The following is a 24,674-nucleotide window of genomic DNA, read 5'->3' on the forward strand; positions in this document are numbered from 1 at the left end:
ATGTTTAAATCTATGGCTTCTATAAAAATTTGCATCTGAGATTTCCAGTAATGATAACCTTCACCATTGAATATAGGAGGTCTATTAATAGAGTTTCCTTCGATAAATAGAAAATTTGATGAGGCCATTTTTTTTAATCTTGAAGCTTTTAAGCCTTATACAAGAAACATGTTCGTGATACCACTTGTTAGTCAAGTAGCCTCGCATAACTTAAGAGGGGGGGGGGGCGAATTAAGTTAACCAATTTTTTTCTTTCTTTTTGAGTTTTTAGAAATGCTTGCTTATAAATTCAATTTTTTAGACAAATTGTATGTAAAGTTTATTGATGCAAAATTGTATGTAGGGAAAGAGGAATTGCAAACTTGTTTTATACTGGTTCAGCCAATCTTGCCTACGTCCAATCCTCAAGTGGGTATAACAGAGTAACTCTCTTTGAAGAGTAGATATTACATTTTTAAGATCTTAATGAACTCTTTAGAGAATAATGCAAATGACTTTGGCCAATAAGTTTTGTAAATATCTTTTTCACAATAGAGTTTGTAACCTTTTCTGAAAGAATTATAGGTATTTATAGACAAGTATCCCTATGGTTGAGTCTTCTCATGAAAAGTTGTAACCCTTTATAATTTTCAGAAAAGATACATTGATAATCAATTACAAGGAATTGGTAATCAATTACAACGTTTTAAATTCAAAAACAATTTGAAACGTTGTATCTTTAAATTCAAAATTTGAATTTCCCTCTTCTAGTAATCGATTACAAGGTCTGGTAATTGATTACCAGAACACGTTTTTGGCATTTGAATTTTGAACCAAGATGTTTTCTTCTTCTGGTAATCAATTACTTAAACTGGTAATCAATTATTATATAGATATTACAAGTTTTTCTTTTTGAAAACTTATGAATTTAGAAGTTTTTACTTACCAGTCAAAATTATTTTTGTATAGTCTTTTTGAACACTTTACTTTTTACTTTCTTTTTCAAAAAAACTTATTTTTATATTCAAAAAGACTAAATTTAAGTTTTTCTTGAAATCCTTATTTTAATGGCCAAGTAAACTTTCAATTTTCTAAAGCTTCCTTTTTACATATTCAGCTAAGTTGACAAAACTTATCTAGTTGATTCTTAAGATCTTGTTTCTTGATCAGCTTGCTTTTAACTTGACCTTCAAAACTTTTGTGTGTATTTTCTTCCACATTTAACTTTGTCTTATTGCTTTAAGCTTGGAGAGGCTTGACTGTAAAAGAATATTTATTTGTTTGAGCCTAAAGAGGCTTATATGTAAAAGAATACTTATTAGTTTAAGTCTAGAAAGGTTTGTCTATAAAAGAATACCTGGTTGTTAAATCCTGGAGAGACTTTGTGTTGTAAGAATACTTGGCTAGTTGCTTGAAAAGATAAGTCAAAGAACACTTAGGTTTGTGTGATACCCTATACCCCACATGCCATAATACATAATATATTATAAAATGAAATACCTCAACTATAATAAATCAACTCAAAACTCAAACAGGTAGAAAGAATCACATTGTAACATAACTAAACTTAGTGTAAATAACAAATTACAAAGGAAATAAAATAGCTTGAAACAAATCCTAACTAGTCTCAACTACTCCCCGATGTCACATGTTCTATCAGAGTGACCCAACATTGAGGACTACGCCTCATCACAAACATCCTCAATACCAAGCTGATGACCACCTATAACAACCACAAGAAAACAACACAAAGAAAAAGGGAGTGAGAAACATCTCATTTTGGCTCATAGTGCAAGAATGCAACTGGCTAGCCAAACACAAATAGTACACGTAATCATAATATAACATACGCAATTACACATCATCATCATACTTAGCTCATCCATAACATGATAAACAACAATAAATATAATTCTAATGCGTATGCAATGGATACGGACTACATGTTATCAAGCATGTGGCGCTAGTAAAAAAACATCACACTTATGTATTGCCACTAGCAATACACTAGAGTAGTCTAGGAGTACATGTTGGGTTACACCTTTTACACACTCTTACGAGAAGGACATACTACCAACGTCTAGTCAAAATAGCTAAGTCGCACAAGATATATTCCATGCTCACAAAGGCAGGACTAGGACTTCCAAACCAAGCTATCCCCAAGGTTGGTTCCCAAGCTTTTACACAAGGGACATTCCCTGACAATGTATTCCATATCGTACCCTTACAAAAACATTTTATGCACATGATGTATGGTAAAAAGGCTCTATGAATTACATTCACATAATCTCACATTTAACATCCTTCTCATGTCACATTACTCCTCATCCATATTCATAGATTTGTATATAGATATCCTTTCACATTCACATCAACATCACAATATAGTAACTACAACATGGAATTTAACAAAAGAATAACAGAAGGTCTACAGGTAGGATGGCGCCCAGCGGCACACGTCTTGTGCCCAACATGAGTCCTCCAAAGAATCATGTTGGCCTTTGTCTGAACCACGCCCAACATGACTAAGTCCACACCTGATGAGAAAACCATCAAAGCTCTTTAGAGGGTCCATGCTTGGTGAGAGTTAACTCATGCCCAATGGAATAGTCACAGGAAACCCCCTATAGCTTCTATGCCCAATGAAAGTCATCCCACACCCAGCGTGAGAGAATCTGAGAGCAAACTTTACTCTCTGCCTCAATGATGCCTAGCGCACCTCAAGTGGCGCTTGACAATGTATCAAAAACAACAACATCAGAAAATGCAAAAATTATTAGACACACACCAAATCACCAACATAATTTATGCATACAATTACATACTCAGACAATCCCTTCATACAACCAACAATGCATTCTTTTATGGTTCCCATAAGAACCCATAGGAACATCAAAACATGAAACTTACAACCCAATTTCGAAAATTACTAACACATACAATTCACATTGATTAGAACATACAAAGAGAATGATAAGTAAAATAGATACAATTGGGTAAAACCCCACATACATGAGCATACAAAAAAAATAGGATTGGGAGTCAATCCCACTATGCGACATACAAAGCCACACCCAAAGCGAGATTTTTTACTCCCCCTCCTTACCTAGATAAACTATAGACGGCGAGTGCACGACTCTGGGGTGATTTCCTTTCTATTATTGTTCTCCGAGCTAGCGCATACATGAAAATAGAGGCGTAAGAGGATTTGATCAAAAAACTATTCTTTTAAAAATCTTAACCCTCTTTCAGTTAAAATACTTAACCACAGTTACAAATTCTCTTCCCTTTTAGTAAATATTATAATATTTAATAAAAAATACTATATATTATATTCTAAAATATATTAAATAATTATCTAACAATCTCTATTAATAAAATAAAAATACCAAAATTATTACTAAAATACTTATATTATATTTTATGGAGAAAAAAAAGGTGTTACCGTCTAAGCCAAAAGTGGTTTGATAAAAAAAAATACTTGTATCTTTGCATAAGATAATGGAACTATAAAAAAAAATACTTGTATCTTTGCATAAGATAATGGAACTTGATCTGATTGCATCAAGAACTGAATGTAGTTTCAATTGTTGGGACAAATCAGTATAAAAATACTTTGTGTTCAATTTATTATCTTTTCATCTGCACTTCTTCACAAAGTTACTACTTCATTATTTTCATAAAGTTTGAATTTTTTATTAACACTACTCAATCCCCTTCTAGTTTTTCTCTTTTTTCCACAAAGTCTTTAAAATTCATGTAACATTTTCATTTTAAAATAGTTTTTTGAAATCACAATCCAATACACCTCTTAAAATAGAATTTGAACTTTGGTTCACTTAAATATTTTTAAATGTGGCGATTGATAACCTTGTAAGTAGAGTAAAAGTATGTCATATGCCTAGTGTAAACAACGTTGGAATGTGGAAGTTAGGAATGGATAAATAGGTTGTAAGGATTAAAAATGATTCACGAGAAGATGTTTGTTTCAAGTTATCAAATTTTATTCTTGGAAATAACATAATGACGAAAATGATATTTTTGAATATTTTAAAATAATACATTTAGTCAATGTTAGAAATGTTTTATAAAAGTGAGGGTATGAAAGACGTCAAAAGGATAAAAATATTTTTCTCAATTATAATATTATTCTCATGTCATAAGAATCAATTTATCAACTTTTTTTCTTCAAAATATGAACATGAAAATATGAAAGTTATTTTTTTCTTGTAATAAACATGAAAAAACACATTTTATATCCATATATTTTCATAAACATGATAAAATAACTTCAAACAAACACATTCTAATACGGGTAATAGGTTTACCGTTTAAAGGAATGGATATATCCTACAGCTAAGCTAGCCACAACACATCTACTTTTTACATTTGCCAAGAATTTTGACAATTATTCATCGGATATATTATTTTTAAAGGTTTAACAAATTTTTAAAATAAATTTATGTGTGAGTAATGGGCTTTTGTTTTTGGGCCAAATTACAGTATGGGGTAAAAATAGTAATTTAATGATATTTGAAACATCCCGTTTTCGAAAATAAATAATATGATATAATGTTTAATTTGTTTTGTTAGCTTGATTTAATTTTTTTTATCAGTAATATTTAATTAATTAATTAAAATAAGTAGATTTATGTGTGTGTGCATGTGTGCATTTCCACGTGTGTGAAAGAAAAAGAGTGTGTTTGGAGGTTTATTCTGACGCTTGGGAAAAATGTGCAAATGAGACAATATCGAAGAAATCTATGTATAGGAACTTAAAGTCACAGACTACACTCTTCATTTTAGAGATCGTTAACTTTATCGATGTAAGGGAAGAGCTTTTTAATCATAGCTTAAAGAAGTACACCAAGTGCTATATATATATATATATATATATATATATATATAGCACACTCAAGTATTTATATATGTTAATTTCTTTTACTATAACACAAATAAATTAATATCTTTTTGGTTATATAGTATGTTTGGTAAAAACTATGATATTGTAATACGTCTTAGTAGCTTCCTTCACTAGTGAGAATATTTTCTGCGTAGTCCTTTTTGAGATATTCAATTACCTCTAGGGTTAATGATTATTTTTACAAATTAATACAAGATTTTTTAATGTATTTTGTCTTTACTCGCACACTTTTTGAGAAATTTCTCAAAATGATGGAAGAGCATGGACTAAAGGTCCAACCACTAGAGCTATAGCTAGAAAATTACTAGAAGATTTGACTGCTTCAGAGCTTAGTGGGTCCAATGGGCTTGGGGGGCCCAGGGTACTCTTCACTTGGGCTTTACATGGAGTACCACCTTTTATTGCATCTTGAGTAGTGTGGGATTTCATATTTTTTGGTCTTGTATTATGGACCTCCAGTATAGGAATTTTGGGTCTTAGGTTTATTGGGCCTAGTTTTGGGCTTCATGGGCCTTTAAGTTTTTGGTACCCAATATTGGGCTCATTTTAATTCTTGTAATTTTTCCTTTCCATTGTATTTGTTTGGCCATTGTATTTAGGCCATTAGATTAGGAATTTTAAAGGAATACATAATAGGCATGGATCATAGAAACTTAATTACATTTAAGAGTAAATAGAGTTGCATTTGAGTCACATGTTTTGTGCCAAAGGTGGCTGCACATGTGATGACTCAAATGAACCCTAAATTACATCAAAATGTAATTAAGCTTCTAGATGAGAACCGTCCACATGAGGCACCAAGCTTGGACGTCCAAGTTTGAATTCAAATTTCAAATTCGAATTCAAACTTGGTGCCAACTTTGGCTTCTCTTGGTTGGGGCCATTTCTCATTCCATATGTGTCCTATATAATTCCATTTTCACTTTTGTGTAATCACTTTGATCATACATGAGAATTTTCTGAATATTCTTCAGCCATTCTCTCCCAAAGTCACCAAAGTTCTAAGCCTTAGCATTAGGAATTCCTTCCTTCTAAGCTTGGTTGTGAGCTTTCTTTTGGTTTCCTTGCTTGGATGCTTCCATCTTAGCCTAGGAACCCTTCCCTTCTTGTCTTCAAATCAAGAGTGCTATTCGGAGTTCATCATCAAGGAAGAATATCCGTGAGCTTGGAGAAGGAAAAGGAAGAAAGATCTTTCGCTTCACTTGCCAACTCCATCACAAAAAGTCGTCCATTTTTAAATCACTCCAAGTTAAACACACTTAACTGTTGAGTTCTTAAGTGATGAGTCACCAAAAATTATATGCATCTTGTTTGTATAGGTAGTAAAAATTAATTCCTTCAAGTCATCCTCAACTGCACAATCTCACAACTATACAAATCTCTAGATCTTTCTTATTCTAGTGTGTCCAAGCTATTACAAGTCCACTAGTTTTTGCTTGCTTTGCGTTATGGACTTAAAAACTTCTTTTCTTACGCATAAAGATGAGAAAACACAAACAAGCCAACGACATAAAGAAATAGAAAAATATCACACAAAATTTACTTAACGTGGTTCGACCCTTTATGTCTACGTTCACAAGGATGTTCATTATATATTTATGATGGAGACCTCCCATCCATGGATGATGTAAACGTCTTTGAAGAGGGTCACCTTTGCCTAATGATCTAGGTGCACCAAGGGAGAGTAGCCATTGAAGAGAGAAGTGGACGTTTATGGGTGAAGGATTTTGGGCATGAAGATGGAATGCTCTCAAGGTAGGTTGGCTCACTCCAAGATGAAGATGGAGGCCACTCTAGGTTTTCCACTCTCCAAGGGTGGAGATAGGAGAAGGCTAGCCGAAGTTAACCTTGTTGAGATTCATAGTGGTGAATCAACTCAAATCTGGAGAATGAAGGTTTTGATGATAACAAAGTGTGGAACAAAGCTGACCAATGACATCAACAAGTCAAAAAACAAAGTCAAGAAGAAAATATGGCTATTATGTTGTGTAATAGGAGTAGCTCATAAATTGTATTGTTTTGTTGAGCTTATTTTTCATGTGTGTGCTTTCCGCATGAGCTAATCTTTATCTAATCTGGTTAAGAGTGAGTATGATGATGAGTTAGAAACTTAAGAAGTTATTTTGAGACATAAAACAAAGTTTTTGAAAACTGACTCAAAATAATCGATTATCATTAAATATAATCGATTATTCCAGCAACAGGTAAAAAGGATGCCTTGCTGCAATAATCGATTATTTGTGAAATAATCGATTATCCCAGGAATCACTCTCTGGAATAATCGATTATCCTGCAAAATAGTCGATTAAATTGTTCTTGGTTGATTTCCAAAAATCATGAAGAACAAATTAATCGATTATCCTTTAAAATAATTGATTATCTGGTTCTGAAAATGTTATAAATAGTTCATACATTTTGAAACTTCAGCACAAGATAGAACAGAGAATCAAAAAGAGAAAAACGTTATTGTGAAGTCTTTGTGACCTTCTTGGAGTGTTTTCTTTGTGAAATCAAGAAGTAAAACGTTTTTGAAATTTTTTGAGAAAAGATCATCATCATCATCACATTCTTGGAAAGAGAATGATTAAGATTTGCTTCTGAATTCCAGGTGAATTTGTTCCTTAATTCTTTTTGAATAATTGTAAATCTTGAGTAGGTTTCTCAAGTGGTAAGGAATTCTTGTAGTGGGTTTCTACAAGGGGTGCTTTCTTGGGGTCAAGAAAGTGGTTATCTTGAATGTAGGAGTGTAAGCATGTGTGGTATGCTTGTAAAACTTCTTCATTAAGATAGTGGAACAAATCTTGATCAGGTTATGATTGAGGACTGGATGTAAGTCACATGTGGAGTGGCTGAACCAGGATAAAAGACTTGTGCAATCTTCTCTTACCCTTATCCTTTACATTGAGTATTCTTGATTAATATGTTTGTATGCACAACATTGTATTAAACTGAATCAAAGTATTGCATATTGATTGCTCCTAACTTTGAAGTTTATTAAAGATTAATCAAGAAGGCATATAGGATTCATTCTTCACTAACATGTCTTTAAGGAACTTCTTCGAAAATTCATATTAGAAAAGTTTGAATTGAAATAAAGATCCTAAGAACTCTGAAAATTTTTAAAGTGTCAAAGAATCCAATTCACCCCCCCTCTTGGATTGTGCTATTCTTTTCTAACAATTGGTATCTAGAGCAAGGTTCTTGAGTGTTATTCAAGATTTCAAAAATAACCGATAGCAACCTACCTTATGGTGAGGGTGTGTCTATTCATAGACCTCCTGTTTTCAATGGTGAAAACTATGTCTACTGGAAAATTAGGATGAGAATTTTCATTGAAGCAATTGACATTACTGTGTGGGATGTAATTGAAAATGGACCCTATATCAATATGACCAAAGATGATGATGGGAAGAGAGAAAAACATTGGAGTGAGTGGAGTGATGATGAGAGAAAAAGAGCCCAATATGACTATAGAGCAAAGAACATCATTACATCTGCATTGTCTATTGATGAATTTTTTAGAATCTATCAATGCAAATTTGCTAAAGAAATGTGGGATACTTTGCAAGTCACTCATGAAGGAACAAGTGATGTAAAGAGATCTAGAAAGCATACTCTCATAAGAGAATATGAATTGTTGAGAATGAACAATGGTGAATCAATTTCTGATTTTCAAAAGAGGTTTACACACTTGATAAATCACCTTGTTGATCTTGGCAGGAAATTTGAAGAAGAAGAATTAAATTTGAAAGTGCTGCAATGCTTGGACAGGTCGTGGCAAGCAAAGGTGACTGCCATAGAAGAATCAAAGGACTTGACTTCATTGACCCTTGCTACTCTCTTTGGAAAGCTGAGAGAGCATGAGCAAAAGCTGCATATATTTGAGGAAAATGAACAGCAGGACAAGAAAGGCAAGGTAGTGTCACTAAGAGCCTTGAAATCAGTCAAAGGTAAAGAGGTGTGTGAAGAATCAAGCTCCAAAGATTCTGAAACAGAGAACTTCAACTTGCTGGTGAAGAAGTTCAGAGGAATTCCCCCTACAAGTTCAATAAGAAGACTAACAAGAAAGAGGAAGCAAGTACATCCTCCTATAATTGCTTTGAGTGTGGGAAACTGGGACACATAAAAGCTTAATGTCCAAACCTCTTAAAGAAGCAATAAGAGGAAAAGAAAATGAAGAAAAATGGAAAAGGAAAGAGAGCCTACATTGCTTGGGAAGACAATGACTCAAGCACAACAAGTGATGAATCTGAATTTGAAGAAAATAATTTGTGTTTGATGGCTGGAGCTGACCAAGACACAATAGTAAGTGATTTTGACCTTGAATATAATCCGGACTATGATCAACTTCAAGAAGCTTTCATTCAAATTCACAAAGAGGCTGTGAAATTAGATGCTCTAAATTCAAAGCTTAAAAACAAGCTGTCATGGTATGAAAATGCTTTAATTAAAGCTGAACAAGAGCTTGAGGATTTGAAAAATGAGCATGACAATCTTCAAACTATTTTGAACTTTAATGAAGCTCATTGTGAAACCTCCCCTTCTTCAAAAGGTGTTTGTGAAAATTGCAAGACTTTGGAAAAGGAAAATGCTAATTTGAAAATCACTCTTGCAAAGTTCACAAATGGAAATGCAAATTTGAATATCATTTTGGGAAAACAAAGAAATACTTTTGATAGAAGTGGACTTGTTTTAATCAAAGCATGAACATGCCATTAAAATCAAAGAAAGGAGTTTTTAAGAAAAAACTAAGTTTTTAGAAAATACAAAAGCAATTTCATTAGACAAACAACTTGCTATTATTGTTGTAAGAAAGGTCATACAATAAGGAATTGCTACTCTAGGAAGTATGGAGTTCCAAATGGAGAAATGGTTTGGATTAAAAAGAGCCAAAGGCTGAGAACTAACCATCAAGGACCCTTCACATGGGTACCTAAATCATTTTTCTGATCTTTTTTGTAGAAATGCTTGAGGGCCAAAAGTTTACTATGGTATCTTGATAGTGGCTGCTCAAGGCATATGACTGGAGATCCTTCAAAATTCTTAAGTCTGAAATTGAAGAATGAAGGGTTTGTTACTTATGGTGACAACAAAAAAGGGAGAATTCTTGGTCATGGTAATATTGGTAACTCCTCCTCCTTAACATTGATTGAGAATGTATTGTTTGTTGAAGGGCTGAAACATAATTTGCTGAGTATAAGTCAACTTAGTGATAAAGGTTTTAAAATTGAATTTGATAATACTTGTTACTTGATCTGTGATAAAAAGACAAAAGAAATCAGATTCATTGGAAAAAGAATTGACAACATATACATGCTTGACTTAGAACACTCAATAGCAATTTCCAACACCAAGTGCTTAATAACCAAAGAAGAAAACATTTGGTGATGGAGGAGGCCCATGGGCTAAGGGCCCAACTACTAGGACTATGGCAAGGATGATGCATGAAGAGTGGGCCCAAGCCCAAGGAAGGCTCGCCACTTTGTTTTGTTGGGCTTTGTCTCAAGCCCATTAGATTAGGGATAGTGTAGGATTGGGCCTTAGTGCCTTGTATTTTCTTTGGGCCTTGTATTTCCGACCTTGTAGCTTAGGAATTACATTTAGAGGTCATTAGAATTTAGGGTTAATTAAGGTTGCATGTGCATTATCATTAGAATGTAATTAACTTGGCATTTGAGAGGCATTTCGGCCATGTGCACACATGCACATGGTGTGACTTAAATGCAACTCAAATGAGAAGCCAAATTACATGCCAAATGATGGAGCACATGGAGGTTCCGGGTTTGGCTCCTAAAATTTGAATTTTGAATTCAAATTTTAGGCGCCTAAGGTTAAGTAACCATACCATGGTTTTACTTAACCTTAGGCTAACCCAAGGAACCATTTAACCTAATTTTACTCTATATATTCCTTTTGGCCGAGAGTTCGTAACACTTTGGATTATATTGAATGAGTATTTCTCACATAGAATTCTCCTTCTCCGAAGTCACCTTACTCCTAGCTTCTACCCTACTTGAGATCTTCTCCTTGTAGAGCTAGGACACCATTCTTCTTTGGACTTAGCTTGAAGCAAGCTTAGGTCACCTTGATCCTTTGTGGCGTCTCCTTTCCTTGAAGTTTCTCCAAGGAATTCCGTGAAGGATTGAATCATCCATGTGCATCCAAGTGGAAGCACGTCATTTGGATTTGGCATAGGAGAGCTGCTCATATTCACATGGATCACTTAAACAAACTTAGTAGAAAGGAGTTAGTGATAGGATTACCTAAACTCAAGTTTAGTAAGGACAAACTATGTGATGCTTGTCAAAAGGGCAAGCAAGTGAAGGCTAGCTTTAAAAGCAAAAATCAGATTTCAACTACTAGACCTTTACAATTAATTCACATGGATTTGTTTGGTCCTTTAAGAACCATGAGTCTAGGTGGGAACTACTATGGGTTAGTTATTGTAGATGACTATTCAAGATTCACATGGGTTATGTTTCTTGAAAACAAAAATGAAGCTTTTCATGCTTTTAAGAAATTTGCCGAGCTTGTTCAAAATGAAAAGAACTCAAACATCACCTCTATTAGAAGTGACCATGGAGGTGAATTCCAAAATATTTTGTTCCAAAAATTCTTTGAGGAGCATGGTATTAATCATAATTTTTCAGCACCTAGGACACCTCAACAAAATGGGGTTGTTGAAAGGAAAAATAGGTCTCTTGAGGAATTAGCAAGGACTATGTTGAATGAGACCAAATTACCAAAATATTTTTGGGCTGATGCTATTAACACAGTTTGTCATGTGTTAAACAAAGTTCTGATCCGGCCCATACTAAAGAAAACACCCTATGAAATTTATAATGGGAGGAAGCCTAATATTTCATACTTTAGAGTATTTGGGTGTAAGTGTTTTGTGCTGAACAATGGCAAAGAGCAACTTGGAAAATTTGATGCAAAAGCTGATGAGGCAATCTTCTTATGATATTCTACAAATAGCAAAGCCTATAGAATATATAATAAGAAAACTCTAATTGTTGAAGAATCAGTTCTTGTTGTGTTTGAAGAGACTAACAAACAAGAGACAAAGCAAACTGAAATAGAAGACTTGACTGATTTGCTTGATTAACCTCTATTAGAAAGTGAACCTAATGAAAAGCCTAAAGAGAGTGAATCAAATGAAACCACTGAGGATACAAGTGAACAATTGCCTAAGGAATGGAAAACTTCTAGGGACTTATCAATGGAAAATATAATTGGAAATATTGGTAAGGGAGTGTCAACTAGAAGAGCCATCAAGAATATTTGTAATACTATGGCTTTTGTGTCACAAGTTGAACCTAAGACTATAGATGAAGCACTAAAAGATGAACATTGGTTAATGGCTATGCAAGAGGAACTAAATCTGTTTGAAAGAAATGAAGTATGGGATTTAGTGCCATTACCAACTGATTATCCAATTATAGGAACCAAATGGGTTTTCAGAAATAAGCTTGATGAATCAGGAATTATTATAAGAAATAAGGCAAGGTTAGTGGCTAAGGGGTATAATTAAGAAGAGGGAATTGATTATGATGAGACTTTTTCCCCTGTAGCAAGGATTGAAGCCATTAGATTACTTCTTGCTTATTCTTCTATAATGAATTTCAAGCTTTATCAAATGGATGTAAAAAATGCTTTTCTTAATGGGTTGATACAAGAAGAAGTGTATGAGGAGAAACCACCTGGTTTTGTTGATTTTAAGTATCCTAATCATGTGTACAAACTTAAAAAGGCACTTTATGGCTTGAAACAAGCTCCAAGATCATGGTATGACAGGCTGAGAAAATTTTTGATTGAAAATAACTATGTAAGAGGGAAAGTAGATAATACATTGTTTGTGAAGAAGTTTAAAAATGATACAATGTATGTTCAAATCTATGTGGATGATATTGTTTTTGGATCTACTAATGTCTCTCTATGCAAAGAATTTGCTAAGGCCATGAAGGAGAATTTGAAATGTCAATGATGGGGGAGCTTACATTCTTCTTGGGGTTGCAAATCAAACAAATGAGTGATGGAATCTTCATAAGTCAAAGCAAGTATTGCAATGAACTATTGAAGAATTTTGGTATGGAAGGGTGTAAGGAGGCTGCAAGACCAATATCAAACACATGCAATCTTGACTTGGATGAGAAAGGCATAGCTGTTGATAACTCAAAGTATAGAGGTATAATTGGATCACTTTTATATTTGACAGCTAGTAGGCCTGATATAATGTTTGTTGTGTGCTTGTGTGCAAGATTTCAGGAAAATCCAAAAGAATCTCACATGAAATCTGTAAAGAGAATTCTTAAATATCTGAAAGGAACAACTAATGTAGGTTTGTGGTATCCAATAGGAGTCTCACTAAGTCTGATAGGCTACTCAGATTTAGACTATGCTGGGTGTAGACTTGATAGAAAAAGAACAAGTGGTACTTGTCACCTACTAGGAAGTGCACTAGTCTCATGGCATAGCAAAAAGCAAGCTTGTGTTGCTTTAAGTACAGCTGAGGCTGAATATATAGCTTGGGAGTTGTTGTGCTCAAATTCTCTGGATGAAACAACAACTAAGAGATTATGGAACTGAGCTAAATAAAATTCCTTTGAGATGTGATAATACAAGTGCAATAAATCTGACCAAAAATCTAATTTTGCACTCTAGGACAAAACACATAGAGATAAGACACCACTTTTTAAGAGATCATGTTCAGAAAAATGATTGTGTTATAGAGTTTGTTGAAACTAGTAAGCAATTAGCTGACATATTTACAAAACCTCTACCAAGAGAAAGATTTAATCAATTGAGAATTGAACTAGGAATAATCAATGAGTCTTGTTTGAATTGATTGTGATTGTCTACTTGGGATTGATTGTTTGATTGAAAATGATTAATGTATGTGTAAAACATTGATGTGTAATGCATAAAAGAGAGTGTTTAAGAGTTGAATTAGATTTAAAATGGTTTAAAAAGTTAGAAATAAGAGAAGCAAAACTTCTCTGGAATAATCGATTATTTTAAAATTTAATCGATTATTGTAAGTGAGCCTATGAGAATAATCGATTATTTGGGCAATAATCAATTATCTGGGAGAAGAGGAATTCTAGAAGTCTCTGGAATAATCGATTATCTGGGAAGCAGAATACAAAGAGTCTCTGGAATAATCGATTATTTGGGAAATAATCTATTATCTGGGCAAGTTTGAGGAAAATGACCCTCTGGAATAATCGATTATTCCAAAAATAATCGATTATTTGCGCGACCCTTGGTTTTCTAGAAGGTTTTCGAACGATTTTATTCGCGCCAACCTCCAACTTTCCACTACCCTTCATTTATGGAACCTCTCCTCTACCCAAAACCGTGCTAGGGCTTTTATAATCTTTGAACCCTCTCATTTTCCAAATACTCAGATTCTCTCAACTCTCAAACCCTAACACACTCATTCTCTTCATCTTTCTTCATCTTCTTCACCTCCACCAAAGAACCAATCTTTAACCCAATAATTACTTCATCTTCCAAAAGGCTAAAGAAGCTAGAAGTGAGGGGGAACAAACGATCTCTACCCACGAAGCAACTCATTTCAAAATGGTTTGCTGATGAGAAAACCCAAGAGTACTATTTTGAATGGTATGCAGGTAGAAGAATCATCCCTCCCAAGACCTTGAAGCTGGAATGGTTCAAGAACGAGGGGTTTAGCTTTCCTACTCTATTAGAGCACCAGGAACTTGGGAAGTTTTTGGAACTAGAAGGACCCTATTACCCTGAGCTTATAAGGCTGTTTTTATGCTTTGCCTCAACCAATGAAGGGATAATGCAATCGGTGGTGAAGGGCAAGCTCATAAAGCTTGACGGTCCAACTTTGATGGAAGCTGCCAGGCTGAGCGGAAATGGGAGTATAAAGCCCCAACCCTTCATCGGAGATTTTGAGGAGCTGACAACTTTTAGAGACTGTTAGAGGAATCTAGAGAACACCAACTATACAAAATTTCTGGTCGGAGGTATGAAGAAAAATTCACGCTTAATTTCTTTTATTATAGCTTGGATGCTTAAGCCTCGTTTGCATAATCATGCTCAAATGTCAAGGGATGACATTTTGCTGATGCATGTTATCAAGAAAAAGATTAAGATTGATTGGGTGTCTGTGGTGAACGACTGTATGTTGAAGGCTATGAGGAAAGAGGACGGTCAAATTCCATATGGTTTATTATTGTCTAAAACTTTTGAGAAAACAGGTGTGGATCTGAAAGGGGAGAAAAAGATAATTCTCCATGCCTCTAATAAGATTGAAAAATCTTCCTTGCATCATATGTGGATGCTGAAACAAGAAGACAAATGGGTATTCAAGGGAGATGTCCCTCCGACTCCTGAACCTGCAACTGACGAAGATGGCATTCCATCTCATGATGAAGACCAACCACCACAAGTAGAAGTTGAACCTGATAGAGAACAAGAAGCGGAGGCTAAAGCATTCTCTCCATTTGAGCAAATTATGATTAATAAGCTTGATGCGGTAATGGAGATGTCTAGGAGGCACGAGTCGATTTATTCGGGTATTCTTGATCGGTTTGATAACCTTGATCATGAGATTAACCGAATTAAGGCTCAACTTGGGATGCCGGAGGACTCGGAGTGACTTTAGTGCTTTAATGTTCTGTTTTGAATTAGGAAGTTTTAGTTTTAAATTTTTGTTTTTCAATTGGGTTGTAATTTTGTTTAATTTCCGAACAATTTCCTTGGCTTATTTTGTTGAACACTTTATATTCTGATGCAATGTGAAGGTTTATTGTTGTTATATTGTGTTTGGAATGTGTTGATGATTCTGTTTTGGATGGTTGATTGTGCAATGTTCTATTTTTGAACATTGATATATGGTAATTGATGTTTGCTGGTATATTTGATAATGCCTTGAAATGTGATATTGTACTGCACATTGTGATTTTGGCTGACAAATTAATTTTTTTGCTGACGATATGATGCTTATGGTTTAGATATGGTAATTAAAAGATCATAAATTTTCTGGTATAAATTGATTGGAACAATGCCTATGTTGCTTGTGGCATTGATTATGAGCAAATGAGTATTGTGCATAGAAAAATATCACACAAAATTTACTTAACGTGGTTCGACCCTTTATGTCTACGTTCAAAAGGATGTTCATTATATATTTATGATGGAGACCTCCCTTCCATGGATGATGTACATGTCTTTGAAGAGGGTCACCTTTGCCCAATGATCTAGGCGCACCAAGGGAGAGTAGCCTTTGAAAAGAGAAGTGGACGTTTATGGCTGAAGGATTTTGGGCGTGAATATGGAATGCTCTCAAGGTAGGTTGGCTCACTCCAAAATGAAGATGGAGGCCACTCTAGGTTTCCCACTCTCCAAGGGTGGAGATAGGAGAAGGCTAGCCGAAGTTAACCTTGTTGAGATTCACAGTGGTGAATCAATTCAAATCTGGAGAATAAAGGTTTTGATGATAACAAAGTGTGGAACAAAGCTGACCAAGGACATCAACAAGTCAAAAAACAAAGTCAAGAAGAAAATGTGGCTATTATGTTGTGTAATAGGAGTAGCTCATAAATTGTATTGTTTTGTTGAGCTTATTTTTCATGTGTGTGCTTTGTGCATGAGCTAATCTTTATCTAATCTGGTTAAGAGTGAGTATGATGATGAGTTAGAAACTTAAGAAGTTATTTTGAGACATAAAACAAAGTTTTTGAAAACTGACTCAAAATAATCAATTATCATTAAATATAATCGATTATTCCAGCAACAGGTAAAAAGGATGCCTTGCTTCAATAATCGATTATTTGTGAAATAATCGATTATCCCAGGAATCACTCTCTGGAATAATCGATTATCCTGCTAAATAATCGATTAAATTGTTCTTGGTTGATTTCCAGAAATCATGAAGAACAAAATAATCGATTATCTGGTTCTGAAAATGTTATAAATAGTTCATACATTTTGAAACTTCAGCACAAGATAGAACAGAGAATCAAAAAGAGAAAAACGTTATTGTGAAGTCTTTGTGACCTTCTTGGAGTGTTTTCTTTGTGAAATCAAGAAGTAAAACGTTTTTGAAATTTTTTGAGAAAAGATCATCATCATCATCACATTCTTGGAAAGAGAATGATTAAGATTTGCTTCTGAATTCCAGGTGAATTTGTTCCTTAATTCTTTTTGAATAATTGTAAATCTTGAGTAGGTTTCTCAAGTGGTAAAGAATTCTTGTAGTGGGTTTCTACAAGGGGTGCTTTCTTGGGGTCAAGAAAGTGGTTATCTTGAATGTAGGAGTGTATGCATGTGTGGTATGCTTGTAAAACTTCTTCATTAAGATAGTGGAACAAATCTTGATCAGGTTATGATTGAGGACTGGATGTAGGTCACATATGGAGTGGCTGAACCAGGATAAAAGACTCGTGCAATCTTCTCTTACCCTTATCCTTTACTTTGAGTATTCTTGACTAATATGTTTGTATGCACAACATTGTATTAAACTAAATCAAAGTATTGCATATTGATTGCTCCTAACTTTGAAGTTTATTAAAGATTAATCAAGAAGGCATATAGGATTCATTCTTCACTAACAGGTCTTTAAGGAACTTCTTTGAAAATTCATATTAGAAATGTTTGAATTGAAATAAAGATCCTAAGAACTCTGAAAATTTTTAAAGTGTCATAGAATCCAATTAACCCCCCCTCTTGAATTATTCCATTCTTTTCTAACAAACCTAATGACTAAGGAAGAGATGTTGAGGCATGAAATGCTCACTGAATATCAATATAATTCAAAGTATTTACATGGTGCATGGTTTAGGGTATTTATAGGGGAGGGAGCATCTAGGGTTGCATTTGGAAGTGTATGGCCAAAATTTTCATGCCAAATTCACTTCAAGTGAAACCCAAATTGACCCTAGATGCTACTTGGTGGCCAAGGATGGAATCTTTGGATTTGGCTAAGCTACAACTAGGTGCATGATAAGACCATGCAACCTAGGTGCCCTTCACTTGGGCCTAATCCTTTCCAAGTCCAAAAATAGATCAATGCTCACTAAAAAATATGTCTAGGCCTATTTCTCACCCTAATAGAATACCCTAATCCAAAAATAAAATCCTATAATCTAAGGCACCCCATAATACAAGGGTAAAATGAGAAATACAAGTGAAAATAAATCATATGGCTAAAATACCCCAAAATACAAGGGTAAAATGAGAAATACAAGTAAAATAAATCATATGTCTAAGATACCCAAAATACAAGGGTAAAAATAGGAAAAATAAAGACAAGGGCAAAATAGGCATAAAAGATAAATTCTATGCTAATAAGGCTTAGGAGATTGATCAATGTCCTTTAACCACAAGAAGCATATCTCTAGGGGTGTTAGTTCCCCTCTCTTCTTCCAATCTCCTAGCCATGGACCTATTGATGGGTCCCACATGAAGCTCCAAGGATGGTCTTCCATCAATTTCAAAATGTATTACATATATATCCTAATAAAAATCCTCTTTTCAAGTTTTGCGGGTTAAACTTGAAAAGCCCTCCTTACAAGTTTTATAGATGAAACTTGAAAATTCATTCCCTCACAAGTTTTATAGATGAAACTTGGAAACCTCTTCCTCACAAGTTTTATGAGTGAAACTTGGAAAGTCCTCCCACACAAGTTTCATTAGTGAAACTTGGAAATGCCTCCCTCATAAGTTTTCTAGTGAAACTTAGAAGCCCTCCTTCATATGACCTTTTCTCTCATTTAAGGTTGTAACCCCCTTCTCTACAAGTTAAGTGATTCTTCTCATCTCAAGAGCTTTTATTTATTGACCTAACATCCTAGTCTTAAAAAAAGAAACAAATCCCTAAAATAAATACAATATTTTTAATTTTAAACAATATCCTAAAGATGAATAATATATTTCTATATGAGAACAATATCTTAGAGATTTGAAACTGAAAATTTAAATTGTTTTCCCAATAATTTCTCCCTCAATTAAAATTTTCAAACTTTATTTTCTTGTTTTCTTGGATGCTCATCACAATCATCTTCAATCATATTTTTGCTCTATAGTATTTTTTTTACTCCATTTCGTGAGCATTGAAATTTCCTTATGTCAATCTTCGATACTTAAGTGGTAGGTCATCAGGTTGCACAAACCATGAGCTCTGATACCCCTGTCAGGGACCAAGAACTTCTTTTTTTTTCATGCATATGGATAAGAGAACACAAACAAGCCAACACCGTAAATAAATAGAAAAAGATCACATAAAATTTATTTAATGTGGTTCAACCCTTTATGCCTACGTCCACAAGGATGTTCATTATATATCTCAAAATGTATTACAAATATATCCTAAAAATCTTCCCTTCAAGTTTTGTGGTTTAAACTTGAAACCCCTCCTCACAAGTTTTATGGGTAAAACTTGGAAACTTTTCCCTCATAAGTTTTATAGGTGAAACTTGGAAACCTCTTCCTCACAAGTTTTATGGATGAAACTCGGAAACACCCCTCACACATGTTTTATGGGTGAAACTTGGAAATGCCTCCATCACAATTTTTCTAGTGAAACATAGAAACCCTTATTCATATGATTTTTTTTCTTATTTAAAGTGGTAACCACCTATACAAGTCGGGTAATTCTTCTCATCTCAAGAGCTTCTATTTGTTGACCTATCATCATAATCTTTAAAAAAAGAAACAAATTTCTAAAATAAATACAATATTTTTAATTTTAAACAATATCTTAAAGACAAATAATTTATTTCTATATGAGAACAATATTTTAGAGATTTGAAATTGAAAATTTGAATTGTTTCCCCAACAATTTCTCCCTCAATTTAAATTTTCAAACTTTATTTTCTTGTTTTCTTTGATGCTTATCCCAATCATCTTCAATCATATTTTTGCTCAACAATATTTTTTGACTTCATTCCATGAGCATTGGAATTGCCTTATGCTAATCTTCGATACTTAAGTGACAAGTCACTAGGTTGCACAAACCATGAGCTTTGACACCATTGTTAGGGACCAAAAACTTCTTTTACACATAAGGATGTGCTAAGTAAAAAGATGATCTTGGATTCCTCACGTTTTGATGATAACAAACAAAATATTTTCTTTTTAAGCAAAGTTAAAAATTTAAGAAGATGTAGCATATCGGACGAAATGTGGAAATTATATATTATCTGTAAGATGGAGAAAATTAGATGAAGTATACAATCTGTCAAATTGCATTAAACGTATACTTTCGAATGAGACTAACATTAAATTTCATTAAATTTGTTCTTCCTTAACAAATCGAACAAGAAAGATGTCTTGGAACTATCAAAATCTGTTAAAGAAGAAAAAGACAAAATATCCATCAGTTATGTGCTGACTTCAACTACTTTGCGCTAACATAGCTTCTGTCATGCTCAATTTAGAAGGAAATGATGATAAGTAGCTTGTTAGATCAAATAAGAGATACACATTTTGCTGAAAGGAATTTAATGCTTGCATTATATGCATCAACAATAATCTCTATATTCACAAAGAAGACAAACGAAGCAACTCGTAAAGGATATTGTAAGTTTAACTCAAAGTTGTTGTAATGGTCATTTTCTTTGAAGCTATTATAAAAAGATCAAGCCTTCAAACAACAAAAAAGAGAAGAGAGGAACACATAAAATATAAGTGATATAAGCAATACACATCAAGAAATCTGTATAGAGATACATACAGAAATACATAGAGCTAAAAAACTACAAAGAAGCATTCTATTATAAATCTTGTACATATTTCTTTATATATTACTTTTGCTTGCATTGCTGATTACACCATGTCTAGAAGAGACAACAATCTTGTAATCATCCATTACCTTTATTATGAGGGTTGAGCCTGGATAGGCTTATGTAAAAGAATACTTAGTGTTGAGCTTGGAGAGACTTGTGTGAAAGAATACTTAGTGTTTGAGCCTGGAGAGGCTTGTGTGAAAGAATACTTAGTGTTAAGCCTAGAGAGGCTTGGTTGAAAGAATACTTGGTGTTAAGCCTAGAGAGGCTTGGTTGAAAGAATACTCGGTATTAAGCTTGGATAGGCTTGTTATTCAAAGAATACTTGGGTAGTTGCTTGAAGAGGTAAGTCAAAGACTACTTAGGATTGAGCCAAAAATGGCTTCGTAAAAGAATACTTGTAACTTTGTTGAAAGTTAGTGGATCTCAATATGGTTAGATTGAAAACTAGACATAGTTTCGGTGATTGAGATGAACTAGTATAAAAATCTCTAATGCTTCATCTAACTCTTCTCCAATGCTTCGTCTGATAATTATTTTCTTTTCATTGCACAAACATGTGAATTTTTTATACACACTATACAATACCCCATCTAGTGTGTGTCATTCCTCCATAGGATGAGAGAACACAAACAAACCAACACTGTAAAAAAATAGAAAAAGATCACACAATTTATTTAATGTGGTTCGACCCTTCATGCCTATGTCCACAAGGATGTTCATTATTGTAGACACCCAATTTCGTCCGGGGGGCACACAAATAAAGAAATGGACCTCCATTACGAAGGGAAGGGGCTTCCGAAGTAGGCAAACAACAAGACAAGACATCAGAAGGCCTAAAGGCCAAATAAGGTGGTTTTAGTAGCCCGGAACGGGCCGTTCCAAAAATCGGAACGGGCCGTTCCAAAAACTCAAAACGGGCCGTTCCACAATCGAAACAGGCCGTTCTGAACCCCGGAACGGGCCGTTCCAATATAAGAACGGGTCGTTCCAACGTAACTGAAATCAACTAAATATTTTGGGTGGAACGGGCCGTTCCAATAACAGAACGGGCCATTCCAAACAAGGAAAATATGGAATGGGCCGTTCTGGAAAAGGAAAATTTGTGTTACTTTCTACTCTGGAACAGGCCGTTCCGTTTTCAGAACGGGCCGTTCCAGGGTACAAAATTTACACATAATAATTGGGCCAGAACGGGTCGTTCCGAAATCGGAACAGGCCATTCTGGCCCACTGCTGATCCCTATAAATTGAAGTCTTGGGCACAGTTCTCGGGGCGGCCAGAGAAATTTCGAATAAGACTCCTTTGAGCACGAAAATTCTCTATCTCTCTCCCTTCTATTATATTTTTTGAGATTTGTGTCGCATCTCTATATTCTCTCTCCCTCCTATTGTATTTCTTGAGATTTGTGAGGCATACTGTAGTGTGAAAGGTTGCCATAAAGCACCTTCTCCATATTTGAAGATTCAATAGAGCTCGTTCAAGAGGTATTTCAGCTAATTTTCTTCTCTCTCTTTTATTTCTTATTTTTAATAAATATTATTTATAATAAACGTAATGTAGATATTTTAGGGTTAATCGCTTAGTTTATATTTTAAGCATGTAAATAAATATTAATAAAGGGAATTTAATATTTAATTTATTAATTCTTATCATATTAACTTCATCATAGGGTACCGATTGAGGGCGTTGTAGGGGTGCTTAATACCTTCCCTACACGTAACCGACTCCCGAACCCAATTCTGGTTATCAAGGCCATTATTGGATCTTTAAAAACCTTTTCTTTTTCCAATGTTTTGAGTAAAATATTGGTGGTGACTCCATGAACCTATTTTCAAAACCATTAATTAAGGATTAGTCTGATGTCCGGGCATTCCTTAATTAATGAGACTTTTTAAAAGGATGTCTAAAGCATATGTCGCGAGATCGGAAATTTTCGGGTTGCGACAGATGGCGCCTCCACTGGGGACGTTTTAAGAGGGTCAGGCCCATTTAATTGATGAAGTTAATAAAATAAAAATAATAATTTAAATATTTTTCCCCTTTATTAAATAAAAATAATTTAAATATTTTTTCCCTTTACCTTGTTTGTTTTCTTTGCTTGGCCTTGATATCTGTTTGCTTATTTAAATTCTGCACCTATTTGAAATAAAATTGTACACAAACCTTTGCACACAACAGTTCCCCCTACACCCGAGGGCATGAGGGTATTAAATATAGGGAGTGGTTGACGTACGACTGGCCCAAGTTTGGCCTTGGAGCCTGCGAGCCTTGTCGGAAATCACACTCAAGGTGATAACCGGTTATTCTAGCCCAAAATACTGCGACAGACCTTAGAGTTTGCCAGGTGACGGCGACAGAGATACTGGGTCCCTATAATGGGGGCACCTTGGGGGCCTTAAAGACCAGTGAGATTAGAACCGTCCTATACAATGCACTTTTCTTGACAGGGACCACAGACCAAGGATTTGATCATTGATCGTTCGTGGGTGTACGTTGATTGAGCATATGTGTGTGCATTTGTTTGTATTATTTTGTTCTAATAAGATGGATTGAAATTTTATAATAAGCAAACAATGAAGATAATAATAATAAAAAATAATAATAAAAATTTTATACCCCTTTGTACATTTTTAGGTCAGTATTCCATTAACATCATATAGGTAGTTTTCTTTTTGTAAAAAAAAAATTCAATAAAAGAAATGTCATCTTTACCATGCATCATTCTCCTTTAGATAATAGAAACATGATAAAAATTAGGCAAAAAAAAATGACATGCATTCTAGATTAGCTCAATAATTTCATGCATTTTATTTTATTAGCTAAGGAGGATTAGGTTGCCGTATGTATAGAAAGTTAAGAAAAAGTGAATGCTCTAATATACGACAGTACCTGCACTCTAAAGAAAAGCCCAAATCAATTTTAAAAATACTATGGTGGGACCCTTGCTTTGATATTTTTTTAAAAGTAAGTCTTCTTAGAATCTAATATAGATTCTCGCTTAATACTGTCAAAATCTATTTGAGCATTCACAAATAAACAAATCAATGAGACTGATATTTACTATTCTCAACTTTCTATACATTATACATCACATTCATTTAGAGCATATCCCTCCTTGTAAAAGAATAAATAAGAATAAAAAGTGAAATTAACCTATGTGCGTTAATCGGAAGTAATGGAAACAAGTCATGCATAAAGAGTTGAGGGTAAAGAACTCCACAATCATTAAGACGCCAACTCTTACCCTAAGAGGATAAGGCCGCGTCGTGCAGCTGTGAAATCCAAAGTGAACGGATGGATCCACACTCTTAATGAGTTGCAAGCTAATAAAGAGAACTTGAGGCTGACGAATCTCTCAAACACTAAGGCAAAACGATTAGAGCTTTCTCAAAAGGTGATTTCAACAAGAGAGAAGCATTGCTTGTTAAGAAGATGCTAGAATGAAAAACCGCAAAGGGCTTTCTAGGCAAAAAAAAACAAAAAAAAAACAAAAAAAACAAAAAAAATAAAAAAAAAAACAAAAAAGGCAATGTTTGTTCAAGCTGAAAATCGAGAGACAGCTTGAATGTTCCTCTTCAGACTTCATAGAAAGCTCTATCATCGCTTCTACCCATTCCTACATCTCAGGAAAGATACGGGTTGAGAAAACCTTCATGAGAGAAGAAGCCAAAAGCCCTCCCTCTACACGAGGTCTTCTGAAGCGCCACTTCCAAGCAAGTGGAGGACTAGCTCTACAGTTAGATGACTTAGGCCTTTCTAAGGGGCAACCTCCTTTTTCTTTGTGTACGAATCACGAACTCGGGGCATGCCCGGGCCCTCGAGCTACATTAAATGGGCACGTGTAAATTGAAAATTCCATTTTAATGCCATATCATTTTCTACTTCATTTCTCTTCTCCCTTTTCTTTACTCTAAGCCTCGTCAACAAACCCTAAATGAACAAGTACATTTGAAATAAGGACGTCATTAGAAACAATGGCTTTATACACAAAAAACATAAAGATCAAT

At 34.4% G+C, this 24,674-nt stretch overlaps 1 protein-coding gene across 12 annotated transcripts in view; it reads right to left on the bottom strand.

The window, feature by feature from the left end:
• Nucleotides 1–1,600: 1,600 nt before the first annotated feature.
• LOC145958902 (ERBB-3 BINDING PROTEIN 1-like) overlaps nt 1,601–24,674 on the bottom strand; it is a 43,383-nt gene continuing 20,309 nt past the window's right edge. For 8 of the 12 annotated variants that reach the window (XR_014434459.1, XR_014434455.1, XR_014434448.1 and 5 more), the window contains exon 9: nt 20,051–20,225. Coding sequence is in view for 3 of the 12 variants with exons in the window: in XM_083076510.1 (XP_082932636.1) it covers nt 20,158–20,225 (68 nt within the window). In the remaining 9 variants the exon portion in view is untranslated. Of the gene's footprint in view, nt 1,703–20,050; nt 20,299–24,674 lie in introns of those variants that run through there. The other 4 variants (XR_014434456.1, XR_014434449.1, XM_083076517.1 and 1 more) reach the window with 2 other exon arrangements.

Source organism: Cajanus cajan, chromosome 1 (genome assembly GCF_000230855.2).
Source record: "Cajanus cajan strain Asha chromosome 1, NIPB_CcT2T_4, whole genome shotgun sequence".
Taxonomy (NCBI): domain Eukaryota; kingdom Viridiplantae; phylum Streptophyta; class Magnoliopsida; order Fabales; family Fabaceae; genus Cajanus; species Cajanus cajan.